This window comes from Anabas testudineus, chromosome 6, assembly GCF_900324465.2.
Source record: "Anabas testudineus chromosome 6, fAnaTes1.2, whole genome shotgun sequence".
In the NCBI taxonomy this organism is placed as follows: Eukaryota; Metazoa; Chordata; class Actinopteri; order Anabantiformes; family Anabantidae; genus Anabas; species Anabas testudineus.
The window spans coordinates 17650341-17662363 of record NC_046615.1 but is presented as its reverse complement, the minus strand read 5'-3'; the positions used below and the strand labels follow the sequence as shown (position 1 = coordinate 17662363).

The following is a 12023-nucleotide window of genomic DNA, read 5'->3' as shown; positions in this document are numbered from 1 at the left end:
TGACTGGCAGTCCCAGGCAGATCAAAGAAATGGGGACGGGGAGTGCTGTCAGTCAGCCCACTGCTGCAGACTCCTGCAGGCTTCCCCTGACAGCTGCTTGTCATGCCTCTGATCTTCTGTCTGCCTGCTGGCTGCAGGGGGGGTGTAAGTTTGGATGGCGGATAGCAGAAGAAGTAGATGGTGAGACTAGTTTGGAAAGTTGACTTTGAGGCAGAAGTTTACTGCAGGATTTTATGGCATTCTCGACCAATGTAGGAGCAGAGGTCACGACACTGCATGGAGACAGATACGTTTATCTGTAAATAAAATATGTGCATTTCACATAGAATGAGTAGGTCCAACAGTGTCTGGTGTTAATGACTCTCAATTAGTATCAGTCATGGATGACATCATTAGAGAGATGTGCCAAAGGCTCACTGGGAAAGGAACCCCCTAATCAGGTTTTATACTCTGACTAAACACACATGCAGGGATAATCCAGAAGATTGATTTACTGTTTGCATCATAAAAATGCAGCGTGAATCATGATGTAAATCACCGAGGATAACAGAAGGAGAGAAGGAGAAAACCTTTTTCCTTCTAGTAGTTTGGGAAAAGCTGCTATTGACCAATGAGTAATTGGTTTGTAATGAACACACAGGGAGCAGGGAGAGTGGGAGAGGAAATACAATAGATGAATAATTACCTCAATAATTACATTCAAGGCCTTAGCAAATGAAGGGGGCAGAGTGGACACAGAAAGTAGCTTATGAGGATTTTCTCTCTACCCACAACAGGACAGGACCATGCACCGAGTGGTCCCCAGTGAGCCTTGTCCCGAACTCAGCTGTCCAGAGTCGGAGCAGATCGCCTTGAGTGACAGATGCTGTAAAATCTGCAGAGGTATGGAGAAAATCTAAATGTACCAATATAGCATTATTTTTAGTATTATTTCCCGTATTATGTCTAGATAAGAGGAGTACATTTGCAAGGAATAAAAAGACTCTCTGTACACTGTCAGTAATAGACAGTGGAAAAAGTGGACAGCAATTAAATTACTGACAGTTTTTCAAAACCACAAGGTCTTCGATTGACTTCCAGCCTCCAGGCAGCCACTATGAAAATCAACTTGCGGTTGTGATGTAGCATCTGTTTTGTTTGTGTAGATTTCAGAATTGGCACAACCTTTTCAGTGCAAGACGCATTAATGGACTTTAGTTGATTAACTGGCGTAAAAAAAACAATGATACAAAGTATGTGTGATTTGTAAGAAATGGGCAAACACTCAATAAATAGCATCATGTCTTGAATTTTACTGTCTTGGTTTTAGCTATTTGTACTTTTAAGTCAAACATATTTATGGTATCACCATTGTTTTTTGATGATCATAACCAATGTGACAGTGAGAGATTGTAGCTTCTAGTTAGCTGCTCTAGTATATTTGGGAAAGCCAGAGTCTGGATAGTCTGAGAAAAGGTTTTGGCAATAACCTTTGCAGTGGTCCTGTATACCTCCATCACTCCTTTCCTCTTCCCTCCTCTGGAGCTCAACCTTTTCCTCTCCATGTGTCCCGCAGGTCATGACTTCTGCTCAGAGGGCCACAGCTGCATAGAGCACTCCGACTGCGTGAACCTGGAGGCAGGAGACTGCTGTGTTTGTAAGGATGGCTTCCGCCCACTGCGAGATGATAATGCCTACTGTGAAGGTAAGGCATGGCTCTGAATAACAAACCATGACTTTTAGCTGAAGTTTACCCACCCACGAGAGTGGATATGTGGTTGGTTTTTGTGAATGCACTTGGTGCTGCCTAAATGGGGTCATGATTATTTGCGACATCAAAGTCGTATCAATTCAGTGTTTGCTTTTTTAACAGTTTTCACAGAATGTACAGTTGTTAGACTGCTTTCATTGTTCGGTCTCAACCTAAAGCAATTTAGTTTTGTGAAATAAGCACACAGACACATTTTATACATATCTCAACTGTAAAACAATTCCCCACTAGAAATAACACGTTTGACATGATGTGACAAAGTGAGATGAATCTGTCTATACACTGATCCTGTACCCATGCATTTGCCATTAGATAAATATTAAAAGTGATGTTTAACATAAAAAGTATTTATTTATTTGTTATTATGCCAGCTGTTTCTGCTACCTCTCAGTTAGCATAGTTGGATATGTCATGGCTTATTCTCTTTTAAAAGAAAGTGTTTTCTTCTTTTTATATTGTGGAGCAATATAAATGCAACTTGCCTCAGGCCTAGGGTAGATAATCCAGCACAATAGGCACAAGACATTAGATCAATTTTCTATTTCTTTGTTCCCGTGTTTTTATTTTAATGAATGCGTCACATTACTCTGTCGTCTTGACACAGAATTCCCTCGTGTCAGCTTACAAAACTTTAATACCTTGTTTATACATCTGGGCTGTTTTTGTTCTTTTGATTAAAATTTAAACAAAAAAATAATTGTTAAAAAATGGAAATGCATACAGCACGCATTGCAAAATAATGTAGACATTTGCTAAATACCCATAAAAACAGTGTGTTGAAATCATGCTTTTATCGCGTAATCCTTCTGTGATTGGAGGCTGTAATCCTCTCATTATTGTTGTCCACAACACACAATAACAGCATCGCAGTGTGCATTCTGAGAGACTTATGTTTGTGTTCTCGCTTAGCTGATTAATTTGTGATATAAAAACATGCTGAGCATCTTTATGTATGTATGTATTCACTGTCACTCGGCTGCGGCAGCAATTAAAGTTAGGCCATCTATCATCAGCAAGGCCATTCATTACTGACTGCACTCTGAGGCTCAGATGTCTCCAGCCATGTTGCACTTCTAGGTAAAATGGATTTATTATATCATTTATTATATGCTCTCTTATATAAACAGACAGTGTTTTACTTGATTGCCTTTTGAATGTTCCACATTAAAGGATTGAAAAACATGCTCTATACGTCATAGCACAGGTCATTTCATGTTGCAGAGTTCAAACATTCGCTCCCTCAATACATGGTGCTTCGGCTGAATTCCTCATCTTACATCTTGACTGATTTTTACCACATGCATCATTAAAAAATGATGACTTTATCACGTCCAGTGCTATCGTTCGCTGAAATATGTAGTAAACATCATGTCACAACCGCTGCCCCTGTGCACCACTGGTAATAATTAGCCATCCTGGCATCAAAGTTCCTCATATTCATCTGCATATGACCTTGACAGCTGCCCTGTCAATATATACAGCCTTCTTGATGTTCTCTTTCTATATTGAGTGTGTGTGCGTGCAGTTTGCATTTGTGAGTATATGCTTTGGCCTGTTTTTTTTTCTAGATTCCCTTTCTGTCAAGATGAAGCTAAAGTGTCAATTGTGCTGCAGAGCTTTTTGTTATTGTAACCAGGGTACTAAATGAAAGAACAGTAGTTCACAGCTTCTACGGATCTCACTCACATTAGTTTGCAGATGTGAGCAGTTGTCCAGGTAATTAAATAGTCTGAGAGAATCTGCATAATTAAAGATACTATCTGTCTTAAATTAATGGAAAGTGGTGGTGTGGGTGGTAGGTTGTGGTCAAAAGGACAATAATAGTGTGTAACCACGGTCTTTTTGAAAACATGACTCAAATATTGGTGCAATATTTCCTCTGGCATGATATAAGGTACAATTCAGAAGTACTTGGACTTAAGTATTTATATTTGATGCTGCTTTATACTCCTATTTCACAAAAAGCACTTTAAAAGTACATTGTTCTAACAATTGTACTAATTATAATAATCAGATAATTATGTGATAAAAGTGCAGTCAAGCAGAAAACTTCAGCTTTTTACACTGCACTGAATTACAGATGGCAAAACATTGTAAACTAATTGGATTAATTCTGATTCACTTTTAAACACACATATCATTAATGCACTGGTTTCAGCTTCTCATATTGAATATGTGTTGTGTGATAGTTATCTGAATACGTTTGGGTTTTTAAGTATGTCCAACAATATTGGACATTATTTATACCAAACAAACAATCAGACAGATTAATTTTCAAAATAATTGGCAAATAAATTATATTAAAAATAACTGCTTGTTGGACCCATATTAACAATTAATTAAATGACCATGTGGAATATACATGATAGCATTTCTCCTGACTCTGCATTCTTCTCTGGCTCCATGGAGCATTTTAGCATCTTTGAGCTCATTTACGTGCTTCTCTGGCTCCCCTGTTTAAATTCATTCATCCTGCTGTCATCAGTCTGATTTTGGTCACAGGAGGCAGCGTTTTTCAAGAGAAAAAGCTTTGATAAGAGCCAGTGACAGATATACAAGGTTAGGCTTCTTGGGAAGGACTTTACCAGCCATACATTAGAGCAATGTGAAGACTAACTTACATTATCAGACTATCAGATGGCCACAACCCAACTTGTTGCTCTGTCTGCTGGATTTGTGAAAAGGCAGCTGTTTGCAAAAATAACAACTTCATAAAGTTGTAATATGTCAGTGTTAGTGTAGTGTAGTGTAACACATCTTATTACACTACCCTCAAAAGAAAAATGTATGCGTGTTTAAACAATTGAAATGCTTCTTCAGCGCTGTGTTCGGTGTACTTTGACCACAGTTTCCTTAGAGTTGGGAATACTGAATAAAAGTTAACATTTATTTTATTAATGTGTCAAACATGATGATAAAATGAGAAATATTTTACTCCTAACATAAAGCCATTCATGTTCCTCTCAGGCATTAGCATTTTATTACTCTAAACAACAACCAGAAAACATTATTTATTCTTGTTTCTACTTGGTTACGTTTTTCCATCATTATCACATGTGTAATATCCTGGCTCCTCAAACATTTTCATCAGTTCATTGTTGTAGAAATAAGAATAGAGGAGTCTGTCACAATTACCAATGTGACACTAAGTACAAGTAGATAGGCCTTTGACTCCAACATCAACACTTACAGACTAAGAGTGTTCATTTCAAGAACAGCCTGAGTCTTACTATAAAATTGGATGGCCTGTTTGTTGTGAGTGTTTGCATCAGAGTCTACACAGAGAAACCTGAAATTGACTCCGTTTGCTGATGGAGTTCTCTCAAAAGCAATTGATTTTTGTGTCTCTCTATAACTCACTTACTATATACTGTATGATTGTGTGTGTTTGTCCTGTGTGGAAAATAAAAGAACCATCTTGCCGAAGCATTGAAGATCCTGCGAATAGATGAGAGAATGTTTGTGTTCAAATAATAGATACATCATTTTGTGGCTGCAAGTAAATGTACAGAAACACAAGTGAAATCGCCTGCTTTCAATTCTACACAAGTTTCAATACAGCAGTGCCTGTGAGATGGGATGAGAAGCCCAACTTAGAGGTAATTTTATGTATTGAACACAGCAGGGAAATTGTAAAACAGAAAGACATAGAGATACACAGTCAAACATATAGTTTTTATGTACCCACATCCACACACACTTCATTTTTTTGGGTATTTTCAAACATAAATACAAGCATCACAAAAAGCAGCGACAGAGACTAGCTCTTTAAAACATTCCTAGGTCAGAGATGGGCTCAAAATAGCCGATGAGATCACTTCTGTCTAAATTTTTCATAGAAGCAGCAGTAGGGAAAACTCAGGGGGATACTAGCCCTGCCTTTGTGTAAGTCTGTGTGTGCATGTGTGCAGGTGGATGTCTGTGTGTGTATTTGAACGCTGACTTCTTTAACAGAAAAAAGGGCCCCTTTTTTCTCCATCCCATCTTCATAGCACGGTCAGGATGAAGGCCTATTTTGCTACATGCGCGCATGTGTTTAGGACAGAATTAGACAGAGGGTCAAGTAGTGGAGAAGTGACAGACTGTGTGATTGTCTCTAAATTGAACAATCAGTATAGTTCAGTGTGTTGAGATAATGCCATTATTCATCTCAGCATTGTAGAGGACTGCAGGCAGAGAGACGTCTTCCATTGTTGTCTGGTTTTGAAATGCCCTACTTTAGAAATTCTCCGTCAGGATTGCTCAAAAAGAAAACTGCTTGGGTGTTTTTCATAGCATCCATATGGGAAATGTGAAATACAAAATGATATTGTGTTCAATAGAGGAATTAGAAAGAGACAAGGAATGCAACAGGATTTTGTTTTTAATGTACTGCATATCCTAGAATGTGTTATTTGACTAACTCACATTATTTATCGTACTGCAGTTACCAAATTTAGATAAATGCATAGATAATATTAAATAGTTCAATATATATTTGCACAGTAAGCCTTTTCTCATTTACTTCTTTTCTCTGTCTGAATTTTGAGATAAATGTCTATACATAATATAAGGTTTCTGCCTCAACCTCAATAAAGTGTAGGGAATAAGGTTTGCAGTATTCATTGTCAGTTTACCTCTTGCTCCTGGTCTGTCATTGGCACTCAGCCCCACCCTGAATTATGACTATTTATTGTGTGAGCCTTTAAAAATAGGTTACAAATATATAGTTACCATTTTATAAAAGGTTTGAGTAATCTCTCAAAACATCCTGAACACTGAATGTAAGAGTAGAGAGTAAACTGTGCACTTAATGGGGAGTATTTCTAAAGTGCAGATTATTATCTATTTGGTTCTCTAGTGATTGTGCATCAGTAGTGCATCAGGGGCCTCATTTAAAGCCATTGGAAGCTCACAAAATAGGGTTGAGAGTAAAAACAAAGTTGACGGAGACTGATCAGACATGTACAGAAAGTCAATATGCTGTATTTTGTAACAATTCTTCTCACAAGTTTAGTTTTCTATTGTGTTTTGTAAAATACTAAGTATTCCACAAACATACAGTAACTTAAACCATAACCATTTACACTTACAATTCATGTGTCTATAATTAAACCTGGTATTGGCTCATCACTACCCAGAGCCTCAGAGCTTAGAGAAGATGGTCCAGCCCTAGGATGCTCGCACTCCAGTACCACCTGGAGAGCGCCACCGTGTAGCTGAAATGCCAGAAACAACACCACAATGTGTCAGTTGGCAAACTCTGAAGGTCTGGCTCACTTTTTTCTAATATTAACTCTGAATATCCTGATTTCATTGAGTTCCACTACTTCACCTGAAGACATCATCTGTTGTATACAGTTCCATATAAGACTAAACAACAGAACAGTTGTAGATTTATTACTACGTCTGTACTAAGAATATGATCAAATGCATTTTTAATTCACTCTTTTGTGTGTTCAGTGAACTCATCACTGTGGCTCCACTTGCAGCATCACCACACTGGAGATGGCTGCCTGATACACTTTGCCTTCTTATTCAACTCACCTGATAACACATTCCCCTCCTGCAATCATCATAAATAGTAGACTTTGAACATTTTGGTGGTGCGCATTAAAGGGTTTATGGCATCCACCTCCAAATGGACCACTTTGTTTAAATTGGGGATTGTCCTGTTTGATGCATTAACAGCTGCTGCAGCCATCAGCCCCTCAAAGAAAGAGTGCAATACTACCTCTGTTCTTTACAGAAACAACATATAAATATTTATAGGGGATTTTTATTGACCATTCATTGTTAATTATCGGAGACTCTGAGTTTTACCAAACATGCACATTCTCTTGTCAATTACGAAAAACAAACAAACAACCTTCTTGTCTTTTGACCTATTCCTTTTTCTTCTTTTCTCTCTTTTGTGCACATGTAAACTTTAGGTATGGATTCTGCTCACTCTTTTATAAATGAGGCCCCAGGCCAACATGTGGGTATCAGCCAGTTCAACAGTGTAGCTCATTGATGTGTTTTTAATTGATTTTGGAGACAATGGAGCACTACTGTATATCACAGAGGAAAAATTACTTCAGTCTTGGGCCACACACATATTGTTCTGCAATTCTATAAGAGCAGGATTCAATAAAACCGATTCGACCAAGTCTTTTTTGTCAATTATAACTTTACAACAACAGATGAGTCTACACAGTTGGCTGCAAACTACTTAACCAATAAAACAAGTGGCTCAGCACACCCACACAAGTGTTTTCAATTACTCACACTGATTAGACTTCTTATCATTTTGAAGCGAGGCTTGAAATTGCAGGATGTGACAGAACTTGTTGCAACACCCTACTACTAGATGTAATAAACACACAACAGGAGAGTGACAAGGAAGAAGAGAAAGCTATCATATCACAATGACATGTCTAGGGTAATTTTGAATGCTTAATCTAACTGATTCAAAAAGGCAAGGCTGCACATAGAATGAGGTTTTATCGCCCATGAGCTTTAAGTGTGTGTTTGTGTCCAAGCATATCAGTTGTGAGCACAGAAGGATTTGATTGCCGCTGCTGTCTTTTTAATGTCACAAGGTGGCAGCAGGCCAATTGGCTCTGACTGAAGAGCGCAGCCCGCTCCAAAACCCAATCACTGCTGGGATGAGCCCCGAGCCCCTGGGCCCCCCTAACTGCTGGGATCATCGCTGCCCCATACACCCAGATGAATCATACACATACACACTCAGGCAAACATATTCACATTATGACTGTCACACACCTCACCTCTGTGACCCATTTGAAATGTCAACCAACACAGACAGTTTCACCATCATCCAGACAGTCCCATCTAGTGTAAATAACAGTATTGCAGCTCAGCTCAGTCAGAATCCTTCAGATACCACATGGGAGAAGTTTCCTTACTGCTGTTTCTTCCAGATGGGATGACTAATAAGTCGTTTGCTGCTTTAAAATGAATTTTATTTTGAATTCAGGACTTTTACTGGCAAGTGTTTATGCTTTGTGCTATACCTGCCTTTACATCAGCAAAGGTTCTAGATATTTAAGATTCTTTTTTACAGTATAGGCATAAATACTGCAAATAGTAGGTAAACAAGCCGTGTGTGCTTTACATTAAAATGCATACAGCAGTATATTAACATATACAGAAACATATTTAATAGAATTTAGGAATATGTGGCAAGTCATGTATTTCAGAACTTAAGGTCAGCCTTTCATAAAGCTCTGATAGCTCTTTCTGCTACTTGTAATTCAATGTTTTGACCTTTGGCCTGCACATAACGGTCACAGAGTGACGAGTGATGAATGATGATGTTTCATTGATTCATGTGTGGAGGGAAATCCTCCACAGATTAATGAGATCTGGAATTAAGAGCAAAATCCCATTGATGCTCCCTGCACAAAAACAAGACAGCTGTTAGGGTGGAAATGCACCAGCCTTCATTTAATTCACGCTAAATCAAAGAGAGCTCAGAACATTTTATTGTCACATATAAAAACAAAACATGCACACACTGGCTGCAGTAATTCAGTGGCTGGTTGATGTTTGCACAGCGCGATCTTTGGTTGTTGTTAAATTGGATGGAACATGGAACAGTGGGAATTGTCAGGTTGTCATGTGTTCAATGTGCAAGAAGTATTGTGTGCAAATTGACAGGAGAAAACAATAACATACATTCACACACCTTGCAATTATACACACACACCTCTCTTCTCTACCCTTTTCTTATTTGATGTGTATTGTTCTAGGTTAGGTAGCAGGTTTCTAAGCATTTACAGTGATTGATCACAGTGTGTGTCTGGTATTAGACAATGACTATGCTCTCAGAATGAAGATTTCCACTCTTGTTTCTTCCTAGTGGGATTCTTCCCACTCAGTCATCTTAATTGGCTCCTTCTCCTACCCAAATTGGCAGTGACATTTTGCATATTTGTTTTGGATCTTTCTAAGCGTGTTTATTTAAGAATGATTGTCCAATTTGGTAAGTTTAAACAATACCAAAAAGGGCTTTCATTTAAGAAAGTATATCTGTAGTTCATGACTCTGAAAGGAAACTATGAGCTGCTAATTCACTTCAAAGAAATACATTTTGTCTGAGAATTTTGTTGATGTAAAAGCAGCTGTGAAAATAACCATTGCCCCAAAATGTTGCAACAATAAAGGAGCAAGGTGACATGCCATTCCTTTCTCATTTATTGCATGTTTTCTTTTGAATGACAAAAAGTAAAGAGACTATTAAAAAAAACAAGGTGTTCTAAAATTTCCCAAGCAGCCTCGTGCAATACGACCTGCAACAGACCAATGTGCCAACAGACTTAAATCTCAGGGCTTCATTAAGTAGAATTTAAAAATACTCAATACCTGAGCTGTGAAGAAATTAAGCTATTTGAACACTTTTGGCTCATTATTCTGAATGAATAATCAACTAATTAAAAATCTAAGTGCGTAAAATGAGTTTAAAACATTTCAGAATCATGAAATAGATAAAAAAGCAATACAAGTAATATCACCACTTTAAATACTTTTTATGAATTATAAAGGTTACACTGTGTAAAAGTAATTTGTGTAATAAATCAAAAAGAAATTAATGCAGCAAGTCTCTGTGCCCGCTCAAGAAAAAAGCATAGCTCAAGTAAATAACACAAAGAGACAATTAAAGATTCACAGCATCATAGACTTCCAAAAATTAACTTTAAGGACTTGTTAGAGGCTTTTACAGTGATTGAAATCCCTCCAAACCTGTTGAACCATGAGGCTTCCTGTAACGTCCTTTGACACCTTTCTCCACCCACAAGGAACCAAGACCAACAGTGAACATTATTTGCTGAGTGGGACTCTGTTTGGCCAGCAGGGACAGCTCTTTTCCCTCCGACTGCCATATCTGTCCATGAGGGAACTAGCTACTGAGGAATATCAGACAGTGTTTTGGCAAGGCTCGTCCCTCTGCCATTTGTTGAAAACCATCTGCTTGAGTAAGTGAGCCGGTAGGGGAAGGGCTGGATAGTCGAGAAGCAGAAAGAGAAAGAGATAAAGGGAGAGAAATAGACGCTGCTGGTGGAATGGCACAGATTTGGATGTCTTTGTGGGACATCCAAAGGCAATGGCAGTGTTATCTCCCTACTCTCAGACCTTGGTGCATTGCTGTAACACAGATAGTGAGGACGCTCCCTAGTAAAAACTACACGCTATGCAAGCAGAGAGAGATCGGGTGCTATTCCCTATTTACATATTTGTGACTAGGATTTACAATAATGGGAATAAGTAAAATATCTGAACTGTTGTGACCTTCAATGATACAACAATGGGGACATAATGTACTATCACTGTGCATTTGCTGCATCAGAATAAACAGCAGTAGCCTTAAAAGCAGTGAAGCACTAAAATATCTCAAAAAACATTACATTGGAATGAAATCTTGTAAAGACATTCACAGAAAACCACTGACATTTCTTCAAGTGCCACCAATAGTTTGACAGTCTAGTTTTTAGTATTATATTTCAACATATTGTTGTTTCCTAGATGAAGATTTCTTCTTCTCCCGTATCACTGCCATGAGATTAAACATTTTGAGTTTAACTCAGCATTGCGACAGAATTCAGTTTATTAACCTTCAAAGCTCAAGTCATTTAAATTAGCCTTGACTGTGTGAATATGGAGGTAAATAGCAGTGTTATCATACTAATCCTTAGCTAAAATAGCGACTATAGTATATTCTATTTATTTTATATTCTATATGTTATTGCAAAGGTTATATGATTCTTGTACCTCTCCTGTCCCTGTCTGCTGTATATTTCTTGTGTGCAGTTACTGCTCCTACCATTTTAGTTCTATTCTCTTTCCACTTTCCACTCACCCCATTCGGTCAAGGCAGATGGCCTGATCCTGGTCCTGCTGGAGTTTTTTATTTTTGTTAAATGAAGTTTTTCCCTCTTCACTCTTGCCAAGTGCTGGCCAAGTATTGGCCATTGTTGGGTTTCCTTTATAATTTATAGCTATATTGTTACATTCTGTAATGTCTTGAGTTGAGATTACTTAAGGATAAGTTAAACTTTTTAGTGAATTTGTTAAGTTGTTATAACCTCCTCTAAAATATGGAGTTCTGACTTCAAACAAGATTTCTGAAGTAGCTCCATCTCTGACAGTTGAGTGACTGCAGGAACTAAGAGACCTCGCTTTTTATGCTTTTCTTGTCCAAATATAATGCAAAATGATATTATATTATATTACTTTATTATAAAACCGTCCACCCTATTCAGGTATGACTGTGATTGATTGAGTAGTAATG

General features: G+C 37.9%; 1 protein-coding gene across 1 annotated transcript in view; it reads left to right on the top strand.

The window, feature by feature from the left end:
* nell2a (neural EGFL like 2a) overlaps positions 1 to 12023 on the top strand; it is a 66010-nt gene that overhangs the window by 19207 nt on the left and 34780 nt on the right. The window contains exons 11-12 of the mRNA XM_026364801.1: positions 777 to 882; positions 1556 to 1684. Of these exons, the coding sequence (XP_026220586.1) occupies positions 777 to 882; positions 1556 to 1684 (235 nt within the window). The remainder of the gene's footprint in view (positions 1 to 776; positions 883 to 1555; positions 1685 to 12023) is intronic.